General features: G+C 40.1%; 1 protein-coding gene across 1 annotated transcript in view; it reads right to left on the bottom strand.

Moving 5' to 3' along the window:
- Magt1 (magnesium transporter 1) overlaps window positions 1–22,684 on the bottom strand; it is a 42,280-nt gene that overhangs the window by 4,015 nt on the left and 15,581 nt on the right. Inside the window, exons 2-9 of the mRNA XM_048417754.3 lie at window positions 21,393–21,562; window positions 15,647–15,764; window positions 13,953–14,093; window positions 13,368–13,508; window positions 10,367–10,456; window positions 9,705–9,768; window positions 7,260–7,334; window positions 1,010–1,100 (exon numbers count right to left, since the gene is read on the bottom strand). Coding sequence (XP_048273711.1) covers window positions 1,010–1,100; window positions 7,260–7,334; window positions 9,705–9,768; window positions 10,367–10,456; window positions 13,368–13,508; window positions 13,953–14,093; window positions 15,647–15,764; window positions 21,393–21,562 — 890 coding nt within the window. The remainder of the gene's footprint in view (window positions 1–1,009; window positions 1,101–7,259; window positions 7,335–9,704; window positions 9,769–10,366; window positions 10,457–13,367; window positions 13,509–13,952; window positions 14,094–15,646; window positions 15,765–21,392; window positions 21,563–22,684) is intronic.

Below are 22,684 nucleotides of genomic sequence, written 5' to 3'. Positions count from 1 at the left end.
GGCTCACACCTTTGATCCCAGCACTCAGGAGGCAGAGGCAGGTAAATCTCTGTGAGTTTGAGGCTAGCCTGGTCTACAAAGTGAGTTCCAGGACAGCCAAAGCTACAAAGAGAGGTCCTGTCTTGAACAAACAAACAAAAAACTCACAAACAACACTCCCTGTAATCCCACAAAAGAAATCACCAGATAGCTGGGCATGGTGATACACACCTTTATTTCTAGCACTGGGAGGCAAAGACAGGCAAATTTCTGTGATTTGGAGGTTAGCCTCATTTATATAGTGAGACCCTGTCTCAAAAACAAAGGGAGAGAGAGAGAGAGAGAGAGAGAGAGAGAGAGAGAGAGAGAGAGAGAGAGAGAGAGAGAGAGAAGACCACACAAAGCAGGCAGGCCAGGGGAGGTACATGCCCCTAGTACTGGCACTTGAGATGCAGAAACACTGCTGCCAAATTCATAGGCAGTGTGGTCTACATAATGAGATACAAGTCAGTGAGGGATAAATAGTAGAACCCTGTCTCAAAAAATACCACCAATACGTAAGCCACATACTCAAAGAAAATGAACCCCTCCAAAAGGCTGAGTATGGTAATATATGCCTGTAATTCCAGAACTTGGGTGATAGAGACACAAGGATCAGGAGTTAAAGGCTAGCCTGGGGTAGATGAGATCCTGTTGCAAAAACAAAACAAAAATAGAAAGAAAAAAGTAGAAGCCAGGAGACTTTTCAAAATGAGGGAATAAAAAGCTAAGCAATAAAATATTATAGGCTGGGCGGTAGTGATGCTCGCCTTTAATCCCAGCCCTTGGGAGTCAGAGACAGGTGGATCTCAGTGAGTTCAAGGCCAGTCTGGTCTACAGAGTGAGTTCCAGGACAGTTAGGGCTACACAGAGAGACCCTGTCTCATAAAAAAAAGGAAAAAGAAAAAAACAAAACAACAAAATGGAAAAATAAAATATCATAAAGCAATACTAACTAATCATTTTAAGTATAAGTAAAATAAGAATATACCTGTATGGATAGCCATGGTATTTTGATCGAAAGATAGAGAGCATCCAACTGAAGAATAGCACAACAAGTCCGATTCCAGCCACACACATCACTGTGAGAAAAGAAGAGAGTAAAACCATCAGGTTGCACCTAATAATTCACCAGCACAGTGTAGGATGCACACTTCCAAAGAGCAAAACTGACTAGGAAACAGCTTTCCAAAAGATTTAAGCCCCATTTTTAGAGACAGGGTTTATCATTTTAATATGGATTCTGAAGACAAGGGCTAGGAGGAAGAGGGTTACCAGGAAGAAAGTAAGGCACATTTTTCTTTCCAAGATAGGGTTTCTCTGTGTAGCTTTGGAGTCTGTCCTGGAACTAACTCTGTAGACCAGGCTGGCCTTGAACTCACAGAGATCCGCCTGCCTCTGCCTCCCGAGTGCTGGGATTGAAGGTATGTCCCACCATTGCCCGACATCTTTTTTTTTAAAGATAGTCTCACTAGCTGGGCAGTGGTGGTGCAGAGGCAGGTGGATCTCTACGAGTTCGAGGTCAGTCTGTTTTAAAGAGAGTGAGTTCCAGGACAGCCAAGGCTACGCAGAGAAACCCTATCTTGAAAAAACAAAACAAACAACAAAAAAGGTAGTCTCACTACACAGTCATGGCTGGCTAAGAATTTGCTATATAGAAAAGGCATGCTTTCATCTGAACTCCCCATGTAGACCAGGGTGACCTTGAACTGCTGGCTCTATACTCTATCTCCTGAGTGTTGAATTACTCAACCACACATGGCCCTTTGCTTTTAAGATTTATTTATTTTATAATACTTAATTACACACCTGTGTGTGTCTATGTATCTGCTGGAGGTATTACTATCCCTGATTTCAAGCTCTACTATATAGCTATAGTAATAAAAAACAGCATGGTATTGGCATAAAAACAGACAGGTGGATCAATGGAATGTAATCGAAGACCCTGATGTAAATTCACACACCTATGGACACCTCATTTTTTTGTTTGTTTTTCGAGACAGCTGTCCTGGAACTCACTCTGTAGACTAGACTGACCTCAAATTCACAGAGATCTGCCTACCTCTGCTTCCTGAGTGCTGGGATTAAAGGTGTATGCCAACCAGTGCCAGGCCAAGACACCTGACTTTTTATAAAAAGATAAAAATTATTCAATGGAAAAAAGAAAGTACCTTCAACAAATGGTGCTGGTCAAACTGGATGTCTGTATGTAGAATAATGCAAATAGATTATCACCCTGCACAAAACTCAAGTCCAAGTGGATAAAAGACCTCAACATAAAACCAGACACACTGATCCTGATAGAAGAGAAAGTGGGGAATAGCCTTGAACATATTGGCACAGGAAACAACTTCCTGAATAGAATACCAATACTGTAAACACTAAAATCAACAGTTAATCAATGGAATCTCACCAGGCGGTGGTGGCGCACACCTTTAATCCCTGCACTCCGGAGGCAGAGACAGGTGGATTTCTGTGAGTTCAAGGCCAGCCTGGTCTACAAAAGCTAGTCCTAGGACAGGCTGGAAAGCTACAGAGAAACCCTGTCTCGAAAAACAAAAAACAAACAAACAAACAAATAAAACCTCATGATACTAAAATGCTTTTGTAAGGCAGAGGACACCATCACTGGACCAAATCAGCAGCCTATAGAATCGGAAAAGATTTTCTCCAATGCCACATCAGATAGAGGGCTAATATCCAAAATATATAAAGAACTAAAGAAATTAGGTATCAATAAAGCAAATAATCCAATTTTTAAAATGGGGTGTCCTGCCTGGTCCCACAGCCATTCAATCCCAAAGAAATACACAGAGGCTTACATTAATTATAGACTGTTTGGCCTATAATAAAAAAAGGTTGGCTCAGGCTTGTTATCAACTAATTCTTTTTAAAAAAAACTGTGTAGCCCAGGCTGGCCTTGAACTCGTGATCCTCCTGCCAATGCCTCCTTCAGCAAATCCTACCAGCATGCACCACCACAACCGGCTAATTCTTACAACTTAAATTAATTCATAATTCTTGTCTATGTTTGGCCATGTGGCTTGGTACCTTTAATCAGTGCAGCACTGTCATCTTGCTTCTTCTGCATCTGGGTGGCAACTCACTCTGCCTTTCCTCTTTCCAGAATTCTCTTAGTCTGGCTGCCCTGCCTATACTTCCTGCCTGGCAACTAGCCAATCAGCGTTTTATTAAACAAATACGAGTGACAAATTTTTACCAAGTACAAGAGCGTTATCCCACAGCAATGGGGTACAGATGTAAACAGAGAATTCTCAATAGAGGAACAAAATGGTCAAGAAACAAATACTCAAAATCCGTAGTCATCAAGGAAATACACCTCAAAACTACTCTGAGATTCCATCTTACACCTGTCAGAATGGCTAAGATCAAACACAAATGATAGCTTATGCTGGAGAGGATGTGGAGTAAGATCACTCATCCATTGCTGGTGGAAATGCAAATTTGTACAACCACTATGGAAATCAATATAGTGGTTTATTACAAAATTGGGAATTGATCTACTTCCAGACCCAGCTATACTACTGTTACGCATATTCCCAAAGGGGATTCCATTCTACCATAAGGACAACTGCTCAATTATGTTCATAGCAGCTTTATTTATAATAGCCAGAAACTGGAAACAAACTTAGATGTCCCTCAACTGAAGAATAGATGACTTAGATGTGGCACATTTACAAAATGGAGTATTAATCAGCTGTTAAAAAATACCATAAAATTTGCAAGGAAAATAAAAAAAGTAGGAATAGAAAAAAAATCAGCTGGGCGGTAGTAGCATACACCTTAGGAGAATCTCTTTGAGTTTGAGGCCAGTCTGGTCTATAGAGCGAGTTCCAGGACAGCTAAAGCTACAGAGAAACCCTGGCTCAAAAGAACAAAAAATAGAAAAAAAGAATCATCCTGAGTGAGGCAACCCAGACCCAGAAAGGCAAACATGCTATGTACTTACTCATAAGTGGGTGTTAGCTGTTAAGTAAATAAAAATCAGGCTATAATCCACAGACCCAGAAATGTTAAATAATAAGGAGGGCTCTAAAGGGGGATGCATGGATATCCCTGGGAAGGGGAAATAGATTTATTGGGTGGACTGGGGGTGGGTGGTGATGAGAACTGGAGGAATCAGATGTGGAGGGGGTGGTAGTGATGGAGGAAGAGTACTAGGAGAGATGATTGAAATTGGAGGGATTCTGGTTGCACGTGAAATGTGGAAACTGAGTTCAGTAGCAACTTCCAGGAGTCTACGAAGATGACCTCAGGGAGGACCTGTAGTAAGTGAGCGTACAGAGCCTGATCTGGCCATCTTCTTTAACTGCGGCAAGGCTTTCAGAAGTGGGACTGGGACAAGCCAGCCACAAAACCTTCTATCTATAGTCTGTCTATCTTGCTTGTAAGATGTACTGGGGCAATGGAGGTACAGAACTTGTGGGAATGGCCAACCAATGACTTGTCTAATCTGAGGTCCACAGCCTGAGAGGGAGTCCATGCCCAATACCTGGATGACCAGGAACTAGAGGTAGGATAGCCCAGAGACCTATTTTAGAAAAAAACTTAATAAAACGATTACTAACAATATCCTTATATACTCATCTATCACTGCTTACCCCAATCATCATCAAAGAGGCTACCACTGACAGCTGATGGGAGCAAATGCTGGGACCCACAGCTAAACATTAGGCAGAGAGAGAGCCCAAACTGGAGATCTCCACTGGGTTCCTCTCCTTTGAGCTTGGGAAACCCCAAGGAAGAGGAGGAAGAAGAAATGTAGGAGAGGGTTCAAGGACACCGGGAGAACATGGCCTACAAACTCAACTAAACAGGAATCATAGGGGCTCACAGAGACTGAGGTGGCAATCATAGAGCCTGCATGATTCTGAACTAGGTCCTCTGCATATATGTTTGTTAACTTGGTGTTTTGATGGGACTCCTAACAGTGGGGGTAGGAGTGTCTCTGACTTTTTTTTACCTGCTCTTGGGACCCTTTTCCTCCTACTGAGTTGCCTCATCCAGCTTTGATATGTGGTTTTGTGCCTATTCTTATGGTATCTTGCTATGTTGTGTTTGGTGGATATTCTTGGGAGGCATGCTCTTTTCTGAAGGGAAACAGAGGAAGAGTGGATCTGGGGGACAGAGGAGGTGGCAGAGGTAACAGGAAGAATGGAGAGAAGGGAAACCAGGGTTGGATGTATTAAAAAACAAAATTTAAAAAGTAAAAAAAACTAAAAATAAATCATGATTGGGCCAACAAGGTGGTTCAGTAAGAAAAGGTGTTTGCTGCCAAGCCTGACTATCTGAATTTGAGCCCCCAAATCCACATAGTAGGAAGACAGAATGGACTCCTACAAGTTGTCCTTTGACTTCAACATCCATGTTGTGACATGTTCACACACATTCACATGCATGCATGCACACACACAGAGGAAATAATAAAAAAAATGAAAATACTTAAAAAATATATCTAGAAAATTAAAATATCATACATGAATTATATATTAAATGGTTAATAAATATCTATTCTTCTTATAACAGGGTTTGTTTTTATATTTTTTGAGACAGGGTCTTACTATATAGCAGTGAATGGCCTGGAAGTTGCTTTGTAGACCAAACTGGCCTCAAACTCACATCTGCCTCCTAATTGCTGGGACTATAGGTATGCACCACCATGTTTGGCAAAAGTAGCTGTCAAATCAGAAATCTAATATACTCATCTTTTTACAGAAAATAAATTTTATCTATGATAATTTTAAGAAATTATATTGTAGGCATCTTCCAATGTGTATCTGTTTGATAGAGGGTCTTGTTATTTGAGGTGACCTCAAACTCACTATATAGCAAAGAATGACCTTGAGTTCCTTATTCTTTCTGTTTCCACCTCCCAAGTGCTTGGATTGCGAGTGTGTCACCTTGTACAGACTTTTTGTTTATGAGTCAGGGTTTTACTACATAGCATAGGAAAGCCTGAATTGGCAGCAATTCTCAGTCGGGCACGCTGGGATTATAGACTATGCTGCCACACTCAACAACATGCAAATGTTCTAAAGCATAAAACAAAGATGCAGCCTGGGGTTCAAGACCTCATTAGTGATTTTCTTAGCCCTGACATCCCAAGTTTTAGAATTACAGGTTTTTATTTTGTTTGAAGGAAAGGTCTTCAACATATAGCCCTGTCTGGCCTGGAACTTGCTATGTTCATCAGTCTGGCCTCAAACTTGCATCAATTTTACTTCTGCCTCCTAAGTGTTTAATTTTTAAAGTGAGTATAAGACATACACACACACACACACACACACACACTTTTGTACTATTGGTGACCTTGTCTGTGAAGGACAATCACTCCATCATAGAGCTCTATCCCCAGGCTTGCCCACAGTTTTTTTCCTGTTGTTTTGTTTTGGCATATTGAAGATTGAATCTAGAGCCTATGATATGCTAGGCAAGTACTCTACAACAGAGTTAGTTACATGCCCAGTACCCTTTTTTCTTTCTTTTCTTTTCTGAGACAGGGTCTTACTAAGTTGCAGCCTGGGTTCCATCTCATTTTATAGACCAGTTAGGCCTTGAACTTGTGATCCTTCTACCTCACCCTCCTGAATGTATGGAATTATGGGCCAGTAGCATCAAAGTCTGGTTCCTACATATACAGTTTTTAAAATGTGTTTTACAGATGGGGCTGGGTAAGTGGCTCAGTTGGTAAATCCTAATACTTGAAAGGTGGAGACAAGAGGATCAAAAATTCAAGGTCAGTCAGTTTGAAACTGATCTAGGCTATATGAGACCCTGTCTATAAAAATAAATAAATAAAAAATAAAAAAACCCCAAATGTTCTTGTGGTCTTTTATTTGGTTTTATTTTAGTATTGGTTTTATGAGACAGGGTTTCTCTGTGTAGTCCTGGCTGTCCTGGAAATTGGTCTGTAGACCATGCTGGCCTCAAACTCACAGAGATCTACCTGCCTCGGCCACCCAAGTGCCAGGATTAAAGGTGTGCGCCACCACTGCCTGGCTACAAGATGTTCTTATGAGTGAAATGATGAACATGGAGGAGGCTGAGGCAAGAGGACTGGAAGTTCAAGGTCATTTTGGCCACATAACAGAGTTATCTCAAAATAAACAAAAACAATCAAATAAAAAAGTGTAAAGAAATAGATTATAAAGGGAAAATTAACTAGAGGTTTTTTTTTCTGTATTAAAGACAGAATTGGAACATCGTGACATGTGACTTACTCCTTCGCTTCCCAATATCCATGTCAGAGGTAGCAGCTTCACATAAAAGCACCATGCCTAAAGTAACCCCGCCATCTTAGAAAAATTGTTTAAGGAGAAATTAATGTAGCCACAAAAGACATACCACTTTCCTATTCCCAGTTTTTCATATGAATTTATAAACCTTCAATTTTTTACTTTAAAACAGTAACCAAAACACTCTTATATTGCACAGTGTTAATTACTATAAAGAAGGTTGAACCAGGCATTTGGTAAAGCAAGGCCAGCCTGGGCTATATGAGACTCTTGTCTTAAAATAAATAAATAAATAAATACATACATACATACATACATACATACATACATACATAAAACAAACCCTGGCCCCATGCACCTGGTAAGGTGGTACATTTAATCCCAGCATTTGGGAGGCAAAGGCATGCACATCTCTGTGAGTTCAAAGTCAGTTGGTTTATATAATACAGGCCATCCAGCGCTAGAGTGAGACCCTGTCTCAAAGAAACAAAACAAATCAGCACCCCAAACTGGTTCCCCCAAAAGAATTAGAGTTGAAAATACTTCAGTTTTGTAAAGCCAAATGTAATTTTAAAAAAATCCCACCTATACACATGCCTTTAATTTCAGCACTTGCGAGGCAGAGGGACACAGATCTATGTGAGACCGAGGCCAGCCTGGTCTACAGAGCAAGTTCCAGGACAGCCAGGCCACACAGAAAAATCCTGTCTCAAAAAAGCAAACAAAACAAAAACAGCGACAACAACAACAACAACAACAAAAACACAAAAAATTCCACCTATAGATAAAATCAGCTTTTTGGATATCATACCTTAAAACAAACTGCCTGATCACAGCAGTTTTCCAATTTCATACACACTACAAAATACTAAGTAGTCACTGTTAGCATTTTAATACCCCTGAAAAGGGCATACTTGAAATACACACCATTTAAGACAATAGCAACTCACTTTTAATAGAAAATAATCTCAAAAACTTCAGATTTTCAACAATTAACATTTAGAGTGCTAATTATGACTCAGCTACCCAATTTTGTCTTATTCTAATGAAAAAGGAAAATCCCTCATGTGGCATGACCTTATTCATTTTAATAACAGTAGTTATATAATTCAGAATGGAAATACTACTGTAAACAAAACGCACATCATATGTTGAATAACAAAATGAGCGGATCAGTGCCTATATTCTAGCAGAAAAGAGAACATCACCTGTACTTTTGTGAGTACTAGGAACGGTCACACACTCCTAATTACGCACATAATGCACACTTCTTGCTACTGCATGTGGCTCTAATTAAGTGGTAAGAGTCAGGTGTTCTAATGAAGCTCTGTAACTGACTACATTCGTCTCTTCATTACTATCTTGTGCTCTCAAACAGCCTCCTGTTAGGAATGACTGTTCATTTTCCATGTTTTTAATTAATGAATCTCTGTGTGTGTGTGACACAGTGTACCTGTTTGCACCTAGGTCACAGCAGATGTGTAGAGGTTAGAAGACAACTGGCAGAAATTGGTTCTTTCCTTCAACCACATTGGTCCTGGAGATCCAACTTGAGTTGTCAGGGTGGGCAAGTAGGTACCCTGCTTGAGCCTTCATTCCAGCCCAATGCTATTTTTTGTTTTGTTTTCTTATTTAATCTATTCAGCCAGCATTTTTCCTTTTACTTACTGTGGCTCTTCTATCTAGGTTTTCTCTGAAGGACACTAGAAATCAGGGTCTTGTGCATGGTAGGTAAGTGTTATACCAATGAGGTATATCTCAGCCCCAATTATGCTTTCAGTGTATTAAAATGACATTTCATTTTACATTTGTTAATTTATCTATCTGTTTGTTTTCTTTGAGACAAAGTTTCTCTGTGTAATAGCTCTGGCTGTCCTTGAATTTGCTCTGTAAACCAGAAATTGGCCTGCCTCTGCCTCATGAGTGCTGGGATTAAAGGTGTGTGACACCACACTCAGCTTAATGTTTCATTGTTTTTTAAGACTTATTTATTGTGTATACAGTGTTCTGTATGCATGTATGCCTGCAGGCCAGAAGAGGGCACCAGATCTCATTACAGATGGTTGTGAGCCACCATGTGGTTGCTGGGAATTGAACTCAGGACCTTGGAAGAGCAGCCAGTGCTCTTAACTGCTGAGCCATCACTCCAGCTCTTAATGTTTCATTTTAAGTCTCACCTAAACCTCATTTTTCTTCTAAATCCATACAGCAATGAGCTAATCAACCTGGCTTTGCCTGACTAAAGGTTTGCTTCTCATTAGTCTATAAGTTATTGGGTCAAGAAGGAAGACACAAGCAATACAATTCCCAAAAGGTATTATTGCCTACATTAGGACAGCAGCTCCAACCAAATCTGTATAGAGAACATAAGATTGTAAGAAAATAATCAAATTAAAATGGAACAATAAAAGACTTATTGTAAAAGGATACTGAACAGAAGAACAATGTGGGTTTCAGCTACAAACTGGGCCTGGCTGCTTCCATGGATATAGTTCTGGGAGAGGAAGACAAAATGGAATCTTTAAATTATACATTGAATTGTAGCATCCTAACCCTAAAATAAAGTATGTTAAACTTTATGAAATTATCAATTAACTTGCTGTATGTAAATATGTACCATACTTTGTTAGTCTACTAAAAGCTATTTCTATATTATTTATTTACTTCTTCTTTCTTTGTAGTTATACCATCTATTTAACAAAAGTGTATGAGAAAAATAATATTTCAGAGTACAAAACTATGAGGTAAAAAACAACGCAGACATGACAATAGGAACCACAATTTTCCAATTAATCACCATGTCTGATAGTACCTAGCACAGTACTAGAAATAACAGATGCTCAAATAGTTGATTAATTCTTATATTTAGTTTGAGAATGATTTTCTTAGTCATCCTAGTCAAAAGAACTCAAGAAATGAAATAAAGAACATCCCACTTTGGAAGACCACATGCTCTAATTGTACCTGAAGCTCCTTAACAGGGATGAAAGAGGCAAAACTATATCTAGTTCCTGTATATGCTGGCACTGGCTTCACAGGGTAATCAGATTACATCAACTTTGGTATACAATGCAAAGAAATGACTAACTTACCACATGTCCTGTATGGGGATTCTTATGAGCATATGGTGGTCCTCTTATATGGTTCCACATTTGACCAGATGTCATAGCAAGTACAAAACACTAGGAAACAAAAATATTGAAATACTCATGGTCCAGCTAGCCCATACTGATTAGTTAAGCAGGTACATAAAAATGCTTATCCATTCAGGAAACACAGGATGTTTTTTTTTTGAAAAAATGATTTCTTTATTAAGGTTTATATTTTGTCACAAGGATCACAATTCAACATCATTTCTGAAGGAATTTTAAACTGTAAACAGAGAAGTTTCAAAATTCAATATTGAAAATACATTCGAAGCTGGGTGGTGGTGGCACACACCTTTAATCCCAGCACTTGGGAGGCAGAGGCAGGCAGAGTTCGAGGCCAACCTGGTCTACAAGAGCTAATTGCAAGACAGGCTCCAAAGCCACAGAGAAAACCTGTCTCAAAAAAAAAAAGAAAGAAAAGAAAATAGATTCGAAAACATTTTCAAAAGAACTGTAACTAGGAATAGCAAGATGGCTCAGTGAATATGGATACACATACTGTTCTTGCAGAGGATCTGAGTTTGGTTCCCAGGACCCATGATGGGTGGCTTATAACTTCCCGTAACTCCAGCTTCTAAGGAATCAAATAGCTCCGTCTGACCTCTATGCATACCTGCACTTATTCACATAACCCCCAACACATACACACACGCTAAACATAAAATATAAAAAAGAACTATAAACAGAATCAGTTGCTTGAAATTTTGGAAATCCTAATAAGATAAAGTGGTTTTCTTTCCCTCATTAAGACAGGAAATAAAAATATAGAAAAATCTTAGGACCAGAAAGATGGCTTGGCATATAAAAGTATTTGCCACAAAAGCTTGACAACGTATTTGATCTCCAGGACCCACATGATGGAGGGTGATGAATGAATATGGGATCTACTGAATTTGTACTATATGTACTAAATGATATGGCCATATTCCCTGAGTCAGGCCTAGTGGTGTTCTCCCTCTCTCTCTTCTTTCTGCCTGAAGATTCAGATGTCGAACTCTCAGCTCCTTCGCTAGCACCATGTCTGCCTGCATACCACGATGCTTCCCACCATGTTGATAATGGACTGAACCTCTGAACTGTAAGCTAGTGCCAATTAAATGTTTTTCTTTGTAAGAGTTGTTGTGGTCATGGTATCTCTTCACAGCAATAGAACACTGACTAAAACAGATCCATAAATTCTTAAGTCTGAATGGTTGGTATCCAGTTGGCAGAACTGTTTGGAAAGTGTTGGGTGGGACCATTTGGAGTCCTGGCCTCCAGTTGCTCTCCCCTGCTAGTGACCTTTATTTGGCTTTCTGATTTGTGCTACTGAAAGCTGTGTCCAGCTCTGCTTCCTGAGCACACGTTTTGCCTTGTTCTTGATTGAGGATCAGGAGATGAGGTTTTTACCTGCTGGCCCACCTGGCTATGTTGGGTATATAAGCCTCCATGGTACTATTCATTAAAGGGCTTCTTTACCAGTGACTAGAGGTGTGTGTCTCTGTCTGTGCTGTCTGTGTGTCTTTGTCTGTTTCAATCTCCAGCCCCTTGCCACGAATGGCCCTGTAGTGCAGGCGCCGCAATACAGGAGTAGTATCGTACTGTCACGTAGTATAGGCGGGCGCTACAGGAAAGGATTTGGAGATGTGACTTTTTTGGAGGTGTGTCACTGGGGGTGAGTTTTAAGGTTTCAAAAGGATTGTGCTGTTCCCAGTGTCCTCTCTGCCTTCTGACTGTGGATGACATGTGGGCTCTCAGCTGTTCCTTCACTCCACCATCATGAACTCTAGCTCAGTGAAAGGCTGTCTTTTAGAAGTTGCCTTGCTTAGAAGCTTTCAACCAAAACAGTGACCTGAATTCAGTTCCCAGAATCCAAATAAAAGAGCTGAGGGCACTGGCTAGACATTTGCTTCTCTTGTAAAATAGTGGAGTTTGATTCCCAGAACCTCTATTAGGTAGTTCACAAATTCCTATAACTCCAGGGATCCAGTGCCCTCTTCTGTCCTCCAGCCAACCTTGCTCTAATCAGTGAGACACCTCCCCAAAACAACAACAAATCCCAAGGTAGACTGAGCCTAAGGAAGAACACCTGAATTCACCGCTGGCCTCCACACAAATGAGCACACACTCATGTCTCCACAAACAAGCACCGACATGCACACTCCACTCACCACAACAAAAATGGGGCTGAGTAGATGGCTCAGCGGGTAAGAGCGCACCTGTGCAAACAAGAGCACCCGAGTCTAAATCCCCAGCATGGCTGGACATCCTAGAGGACTTGTGTTGAGGAACAGAGACAGGCAGAGCCCAAGAGCTTGTTGGCCAGCTACTCTAGCCCAAATGGGGAGCTTCAGGCTCAGTGCTAGATCCTGTCGAAGAAAAAGTGGAGTTGGCTATGGTGGTACATGCCTTTGAACCCAGCACTGAGGAAGCAGAGGCAGGTGGATCTCTGAGCTCAAGGCCAGCCTGGTCTACAGAGTGAGTTCCAGGACATCCAGGGCTGTTACACAGAGAAACCCTGTCTTGGGAATGGGTGAAAAGGTAGAGAACAATAGAGAATGACTCTGGCCTATATATGTGCAGTTGTATGCACGTACAAGTACACGTACATACACACACACACACACACACACACACACACACACACACACATATCACACACCAAAAAAGTATTTTTCACACAGATAACAGCTAACAGAACCCCAAGAAAAAATTCTGGGTGCAGTCGTATGTGCTTGTAATATCAGCACTAAAGATATGGAGACAGGAGGCTCTCTAGGGAACATTAGTAAATTCCTGATTCTGAGAGACCCATTTCTTAAAATAAGCTGAAGAAGTGAATGAGGAAGACACCCAATAGCAATCTGTGGCCTATACACAAGCACAATAAAGAAAAAAAAGAAAAAAACTAAAGAAAATAGATTAAGTTCTTTTTCAATCAACTTTTCTCTTTCAATTCACTTACCAAAGCTGCAAAAGCCCATCCAGTTTTATTAAAGAGGAATTCCATATTGCTTCTTCGCAGATATACAAGTCCACCAATAACAGCCAGAAGCAATCCCAACATTAGGGGTCCAGCATAATTTGGAGGTCTAATTACTCTAATCTAATGGAAAAGAGAGAGGAAAAATATTCTAAGATATAAAATTTATTTTCTAATTAATAATAATGAAATGAAAGCAGTCAAAAATGTATTTTCAGGAAAAATATTTTTATCCATATTACTCCAATCAGTCAAAACTATACCCTAGAAACAATATGTAATAGGCACAGTATTATTTCAGTTCAAACACAATACCCCTTAGATTAAGAAATTTTGCCAAGTACACACACTTATGGTCAGGAAAATAGTTTCTATTCTGAACTCAACAGGCTAAGACAAGGTATTTTATAATTTTACTCTTTATCAAGATGATCCTGTTAAATCCTACTTATGAAAGATCCACCAAATGATTCCATCTCAGTGACATGAAGACAAGACCAGCTATGACTCCCAGTTCAGATTCAAAGACAGTGAAAAAAAGACTTTTTGTAAAGTAGGGAAACTTACATTGACATCAGTTCTGTCTGCGATCCAGCGGGCAATCTGCTCAGCTGAAAACCCTCGCACCTGTAACTCGTATGTATCAGCCCTTTTGGGTTTTCCTTTTGGAGGAAAGTTGATGAAAGTTGGAGCAGAATTCATGTTTAGCTGAATCAAAAATAGTCCATGGAAACATAAATTACCAAGAAAATAATCTTAATGGCAAATATTTTTTAAAATTAAACATTTTTTTTAAGACAGGGTTTTGCTGTGTCAACCATGCTGGCCTTGAACTTGCAACAATCCTCCTGTCTCTGCTTGCTGAGTGCTAGGATTAAAAGAATGTACCACCATGCCTGGGAGAAATTTAGGCTTTTCACACACATGAAGATCATGATTATCTAAGGAGCGTTGTGGAGTAAGCTTTCAAATGCAAGGCTACCCCTGACTGTAACAATTACACTTTATTATCCAAATAGAAATTTCTAGGTAACATACAATTTTTTTCAACTTGAATAGGAAATTTCCCATACCAGTTATTTAAGGTTGCTCAGAGATTCTTAAAAAATTAAGTATACAATCATGACACTTAAACTTATTTTATATAGCTGTTACAACCTCATGATACTAAAACGGGAAGAGTTCAGGTTAAAGGACTATTAGAGCAATACTCTGAGTTCAAGACAAGCTTGGACAACTTGGCAAGACCCTGTCTTGAAATAAAACACCAGACATGGGGTCACACATCTGTAACCCCAGCACTGGAGAGGCAGAGGCAGGTAGATATATTTATGAGTTGGAGGTCAGTCAAGTCTGCACAGCAAATTCCAGAATAGGCACCTCCCAACTGCTAGGAGTATAGGCACAAGTGCCTGGCTTGTTCTTTATATATTTACAAAAAAAATTGTATAAGTCCCAGAAAAACAAATCCTTGAAGGACAAGAACAACGTTCTGCCAAATTAGGCAATCATCTGGAAGACAAGGCTGCATTCTGGAGCAGAGATGATGTTGGGGGAACCAGATTGATCCCAAGCTATGTTGACTTTGGATTGACCATCTTGATGAACCAGAACTGAGAAAATGATCAGATGACACCTTCACCTGGCTGTTTAGTTAATTACACATACCTCTTCCCCACTGCCCAGTTCTGTTTAAACTAGTACCAACAGAAGGTGCCGCTGGCCATCTGTTCTTCCCACATTGAACAAATTCCTCTGCTTTACACATACATGCACACACATTTGTGTGTTTGAGTGTGTATATGTATAAGTTGTCAGGTAGGATGATGAACACTTATAGACTGAATACTTGGGAGATGGAGGAGAAAGGATTGGAAGTTTGTACCATTTTGCTTTTAATTCACTAGCTACTCTAGCTTTTGCATTAAAGTATTCCTATTTAACTTCTTAATATTTTTAGATTTATTTATGTGTATGAGTGTTTTGCTTGCATGTATGTATGTGTACTATATGCATGCCTGCTGCCCGCGAAGACTAGAAGAAGGCATCAGATTCCTTGGAAGTGGAGTTATGGATGATTTTGAACTATCATGTGGGTGCTGGGTACCAAACCCAAGTCCTCTGCAAGAGGAATGAGTGATCTTAACCAAGTAGACATACCTCCAGCCCCACTATTTAACTTCTTGTAATCACCAAAATTGTATTTTGCTTTATCCATGCTTTATTCCTGTATACAAGAAAAAAAAAATCAAACATCTTACCATTTGAAATACATCAGAACCTTCATCAAAATCCACCATGGCAAAAAATATTCTGTTGGTAAATGCACTGGAGTACCGCCAAGAGTTTGCCAGAATCTGGAACTCTTCATCAGCTTGCCTGAATGAAATCAGATTGGTGAGGAATAAAGCAAAAAATATATGAAACAATTTAAAAATCAACCCAGTTTATCAGCAGTAAAACAAAACCTAATTAAGTAATAGCAATTTGTTGCTGGGTTTTTTTGTTTTGTTTTTTTTTTTTTTTTGGAGACAGGGTTTCGCTGTGTATCTGGCTATCCTGGAACTCACTCTGTAAACAAGGCTGGACTTGAACTCAGACATTCACCTGCCTCTGCTTCCTGAGACCTGGGATTAAAGGCATGTGCCACCACTATCTAGCATAATAGCAATTTTTGGTAAATGAAAAATTAAAAATTATTGGCAAGCTGGGTGGTGGTGGCAGCACATGTTTTTAGACGCAGGTGGATCTGAGTTTGAGGCTGGCCTGATCTACAGATTAAGTTCCAGGACAGCCAGGGTTATTACACAGAGAAACTCTGTCTCGAAAAAAAAAGTTATTGGTACATAATTCAGGTATAGTTGATAAGGTTAGAACACACCTTGTTTAAGTATAAAAGAAGCCTTACATCTAAGTGTTGGAAATCTCACCAGAAATTAGTAATTACATGACTCCATTTCATGCTTTATACTTTTATACTGTTTATTTTTGAATCCCAAAACAATTTTTCTTTTTTTTAAGAGTCATTTATTTATTTAATGGGCACTGGTGTTTTGCTTGTATATATTCTGTGTGAGAGTGTTGGATCCCTTGGAACTGGAGTTACAGACCGCTGTGTGCTGCTATGTGGGTGCTGAGAATTGAACCCAAGTTCTGTGGAAGAACAGTCAGTGCTCTTAACCACTGAGCCATCTCTCCAGCCACCCTAAACAATTTTAAAAAATTTTTTTGAGATGGGGGTCTCACTAGGTAGCCCTGGCTATTCTGTAACTCACTCTGTAGACCAGGCTGGCCTTAATTTACAGAGATCTGCCTGCCTCTGCTTCCAGATTAAATGTATGTGCCACCACAGCCAGGCTCCAAAACATCTTTGGTAGTCACAAAACAAAGAAATGCAGCTAACATCCTCTATAAACTATGGAGGCTTTCCCTCCTTTGGTGTTTTTTTCCCCTAAGACAAAGTTTCTTTGTGTAGCCCTGGATGTCCTGGAACTAAAGGATTTATTTCTATGTACGTGTGTGTGTGAGGATGTGTGCACATGAGTGCCAGTGCCCACTGAGGCCATAGGCACCAGATCCACTGATCTGGAGCTGGAGTTATGGGAGGTTGTCAGCTGCTCAACATGGGTTCCTAGAACTGAGCTGGGTACTCTGCAAGAGCAATAATGGGCTCTAACAGCTGGTCTCCAGCGAGTGTGCTGCTTCCACTCTTGTTTTTAAGACAGGGTCTTGTTATGTTGCTCAACCCATACCACAATACTGGTCTCAAATGCTCCTTCTGTTTCAGACTCCTCGTAGGAAGGAGTATAGGCATACAACAATTTTTGGGTTTGGAGCTGGGGATTGAACCCAGGGTCCCACTCATTCTAGGTAGGAATCTAACACTGATCTATACCCCAAACTCTCACAATTTTGAGATCCTAAATCATCAGGCAAAAAAGATCTAACAGCCTACCTTAAAAATCAAAAGTATGTAACCAGACAGACACAATGGCACAGGCCTGTAATACCAATGCTCAGAAGGCAAAGATAGTCAAAGTTAAAACTCTGCCTGCTGTTATAGCAAGTTTCAGGACAGCCAGGGCTACACAGTGAGATCCTGTCTCAAATTTTTAAAAATTAAATAAAATATGGAGGCTGAGAAGATGACTCAGTCAGTAAAGTGTTTGCCTTGAAAGCATGAGGACATTAGTTCATCTCCCAGAAGTCATGTTTAAAAAGCAAGAATGGTGATGTCCTCCTAATTACAGCACTTGGGAAGCAGAGACAAGTAGATCGCTTGGGCTGGCTGTGTGCTCCAGGCAAAGGAGAGACCCTGCTTCAAAGGAGATAGACAACATTTCTGAAGATGACACCAAATACTCAGGCCTCTACACCCAGGCACACACATGTACCCGCACACATATGAACACATATACAAACCCTCACACATACTCTGAAGCACAGATGCTATTTGATAAGTAAAAATACAATCAGATGAATTATTACAATAAATGACAAGAAAAATCTAGGGACGTGAGATGAACAAACCTTCAGTTATCCTTGAATTTTCCTTTCTTTTATGTTTTCATTTTATTTTTGTCTCTTTTTTCCTTTTGGTTTTTTTGAGACACGGTTTCTCTATAGCTTTGGAGCCACTCCTGGAACTCACTTGATAGACCAGGTTGGCCTCAAACTCATGGAGATCTGTCTCTCTCTGCCTCCCAAGAGCTGGGATTAAAGGTATGTGTCACTACTGCCCAGCTTGTTTTCATTCTAAAGGTCTGTTTATTTACATGTTTTTCCCATATGTATATGTCTTTATCTTACTTTTTTTCAATCCTTTGGGGTTAAATCTAAGTAACAAATGCATAAACATACTTATTTATCAAAGAAAGTTTGGGGGTTCTAGTATTTCTGTTTTATTTTTATTTTTAATATTTATTTATTTATTATGTATACAATATCCTGTCTGTGTGTATGCCTGCAGGCCAGAAGAGGGCACCAGACCTTATTACAGATGGTTGTGAGCCACCATGTGGTTGCTGGGAATTGAACTCAGGACCTTTGGAAGAGCAGACAATGCTCTTAACCACTGAGCCATCTCTCCAGCCCCCTCTGTTTTATTTTTTAACTCTTATTCTTCTAGAAAACTTTTTTTTTTGTTTTTTGAGACAGGGTTTCTCTGTGTAACAGATCTGGCTGTCCTGGAAATCACTTTGTAAACAAGGATGGCCTGGACCCACCTGCCTCTGCCTCCCAAGTGCTGGGACTAAGGGACTAACCACCCAGTTAGAAAACATTTTTTTTCATCTGTGATAAACTTTTTAATACCATCCTCTTCTATTCTGTATGTATTTTAGTGCTGGAGATTAAACCTAGAGTCTATTTCATTCTGACATGCACTAATCTATTCTCAATCCACATTTTGTAAATTTTGCTCAGTATCCCAAACATGAACATAAGCAAATCTTTTTAGTGTCTAGAGATGAAATCAAAGGATTCATACCAATTGTGGGACCATAATGAACAAATTTACAGCATAAATATTCAAGCCTGGCATTGACTACCATATTCCTGATGAAAAACTATTTGGAGGGGGAGAGGTAGTTGTTATGATAGATGGCATAGAGACTGTGTCAACTAGCCTATGGTCCAGTGGCACACTAATGCCTCAGCAAAACATTTGTAGCTCCTCAGACACACATAGCTAGAAGGCTCCACTCTGGAAATGATTTCTCTCATACTTCCAGTTCCCCTTCCACCTCTTCCTCCATTTCTAGGCAATGAACTGGTTCAAACATTTCCTAAGGACAAGGCTGGAGTGATGGCTCAGTAGTTAAGAGTATTGTTTGTTCAATTCCCAGCACCTACGTGAAGGCTCACAACTGCCTTTTAACTTCAATTCCAGGAGACTTGACACCCTCTTCTGACCTGTGGACCCTTCACTCAAGTGGCACACAGACATATATGCAGGCAAAACACTCAGCCGCGTACAACTGTTTTTAATTGCATAAGGGGTTGGAGAGTTGCCGCGGCTGTTAAGAGCTTACACTGCTCTTGCAGAGAATCTGAGTTTGGTTGTAAGAACTCACATCAGGCAGATTACAAGCATCTGTAATGGATCATGTTAGCCTCTATAGGTATCTACATTCACATGCCAACTCACCAGCCCTTGAAAGAGAGTTTTACACTATTTCATTTAAGTCCCACCTCCTCTCCACCTATACATAATTAAGAAAGGAACAAAAGTGGCTGAAGGGCTGGAGAGATGGCTCAGCAGTTAAGAGCACTGGCTGCTCTTCCAAAGGTCCCGAGTTCAATTCCCAGCAACCACATGGAGGCTCACAACCATCTGTAATGAGATCTGGTGCCCTCTTCTGGCCTTCAGGCATGCCTGCAGGCAGAGTACTGAGAATACTGTATACATAATAAATAAGTAAAAATCTTTTTTAAAAAGTGGCTGGAAAGATGGCTCAGGTATTAAGAAAATGTACTGCTCTTGTAGAGAACCTAACTTTCCTTCTCAGTACCCAGGTCAGGTGGTTCACAACCACCTGCAACTCCAGCTCCAGGAATATCAAATGCCTCTGGCCTCTGAGGGAACCTGAACTCATGCGTACATACCTCTGCATAGATACACATAATAAAAATCAAACCTTTAAGCAATAAAAATAAGGTTGGGCATGGTGGCACACACATTTAACCCTAGCATCTGGGAGGCAGAGGCAGGTTGATCTCTGTGAGTTCAAGGCCAGCATAGCCTACATATTATCAAGTCTCAGGACAGTCAAGGATATACAGTGAGACCCAGCTGAAAAGAATCCCCTTTTAAGGGCTGGTGAGCTGGCTCAGAGGGTAAAAGAGCTTGCTGCTGAGACTTACAGTCTAAGTTCAATTCCTGGGGCCCATCTGCTAGAGAGAGACAACCAACTTCCACACCTGTTTTCTGACCTCTATATACTTGCATAATATTCATGTACACACAAATAAATAAATAAATCCCCTATAACAAACTATAACTCTACATCAGAAATACAAAATAAAATCCCAAAAGAAAAAAGTGCGAAATTGAAAGCATTTATAAACCCTTCCTTTTGGAGTACTGGGGACTGAACCCAAGACTTTTTCTAATGCTAAGCAAGTGTCTATCCTGATATCCTGAGCTACATCTTCAGCCTAAAAGTATTTATAGCATGGGGCCAGGAGATATTCAGTGGGTGAAAGAAAGTACTTGCCATGCAAGCCTGTTGACTTGTGTTCTATCCCTAGATTCTATGGTGGAAGGATCCTAATGGAAGGACAAAATTGACTTCTGAAAGTTGTTCTCTGGCCTCTACATGTAACACTGTGCACGCAAATGCACTCACTCACACATGCGTGTACAAATATGTAATAAAAAGTATATCATAGCCGGGTGGTAGTGGCACATGCCTTTAATCCCAGCACTGGGGAGGCAGAGGCAGGCGGATCTCTGTGAGTTCGAGGCTAGCCTGGTCTGCAAGAGCTAGTTCCAGGACAGGCTCCAAAGCTACAGAGAAACGCTGTCTCGAAAAACCAAAAAAAAAAAAGAAATTATGTCACTACAACTAGTGTATAAACTGATCATCAATCCAAATGATGGCTCTTTGATTTTTACATAATTCATGATAGCTACAATATTCTATTCTTCCTCCCCTACCAATTGCACAATCAAGACTAACTATAAAAGAGTAGTGTTGGGGGCTGGAGAGATGGTTCAGCTGTTCTTCTAGAGGTTCTGAATTCTTAGCAACCACATGGTGGCTCAAAATTATCTGTAATGGGATCTGATTCCCTTTTGGCATGAATGAATACAGAACACATACATACATAAAATACATAAATAAATCTTAAAAAACAGTAATATTGTCTGTTATTATATAACCCATGAATAAGGTATACGCTATTTATTAACAAACCCATTGTACAAATTTGATTCTTCTGAGATAGAAAAACAGTTAAAAACCAAAACCTATTTAATTTCAAAGTGGAGATGAAAGATCATACTTGCAAACGACACACTGTCTATGAAGTTGGAGAGCAGTGAACATCACAATAACAGAGTAATTTCTTGGTGGTGCTTTAACAAGGCGACGGAATTTATCTCCATTCATTCTTATTACGGGTCTTTTATTGGTCCATTCCATCAGCTGACTAACCTTCTCAGATAACACCATCTACAAAAGACAAAATGAGATCTTGTGAATATACTCAAGTTGGCATTTAAGGTTGGGTTTAGCAGGTCTTGTTTATAATTACAGCTGCCTAGGACATTAAAATAAGAGGATCTCCTGAGCCCGAAAGCCCAAGACCAGCTTGGGCAACATAGTTAAGACCTAAACCTCAAATATAGGAACAAAAAGCCACAAAGAGGTGTGGTGGCATATCCTTATTATCCCAGCACTCAGGAGGTGAAGGTAAGTTCATAAGTTTGAGGCCGACCTAAGATTCCTACCAAAACAGTATCAAAAAAACCCCACAAAAACAAAGAAAAACAGCTGGGCATGGTATAGAACATGCCTTTATTCTTAGCACCTGGGAGCAGAGGCAGGTGGGTCTCTGTGAGTTCAAGGCCAAATCTGGTCTACTTTAGTGAGAAACCTTGCTTCACCAAGTATTTGTGGTGGAGGAGTCTGTAGCAGCAGCAGCAGCAGCAGCAGCAAAAATACAATAAAACCAAAAAGTTACTTTAGTGCTAATAACCTGAGTTTAATCCCAGGAATCTATGGTAAAAGGGGAGAACCAATTAGAACTTGTTCTCTGATCTCTACACATGTGCTGTGGTGCATGCATACTTACACAATGAAATAAGTATGTATGTTAAAATTACTTTAGCAAAGCAACTTTCTTTAGTGTGGGGGCGTTGAGACAGGGTTTCTCTGTGTAACAGCACTGGCTGTCCTAGAACTCACTCTGTAGACCAGGTTGGCCTTGAACTCACAGAGATCAGCCAGGCTCTGCCTCCCAAGTGCTGAGATTAAAGGCATTCGCCACTATCGCCTGCCTTGCAAAGCATCTTTCTTAAACTAAGCCCACCAAGCAGAGGTACATAGAATATAGGAATCCCAGAGGGTGGAGTAATGGCTCACAACTTCCTGTGACTCCAGTTCCAGGGGATCCAAAGCCCTCTAGCCTCTTTAGACATTTGTACACCTGTCTCCACACACGTGATGAACAAAAACTCATGCAGGTACAGAAACATAGAAATAAAAGAAGACAAATTAATCTTTTTTAAAAAGAAAATATAAATCCTATGAAATAAATTGGGAGCTGGACCTGATGATACCTTTTCTTTTTTT

Source organism: Myodes glareolus, chromosome X (assembly GCF_982192425.1).
Source record: "Myodes glareolus chromosome X, mMyoGla1.1, whole genome shotgun sequence".
Classification (NCBI taxonomy): domain Eukaryota; kingdom Metazoa; phylum Chordata; class Mammalia; order Rodentia; family Cricetidae; genus Myodes; species Myodes glareolus.
Note: the sequence above shows the minus strand (reverse complement) of the source record. Positions and strands in the feature narration are given on the sequence as shown.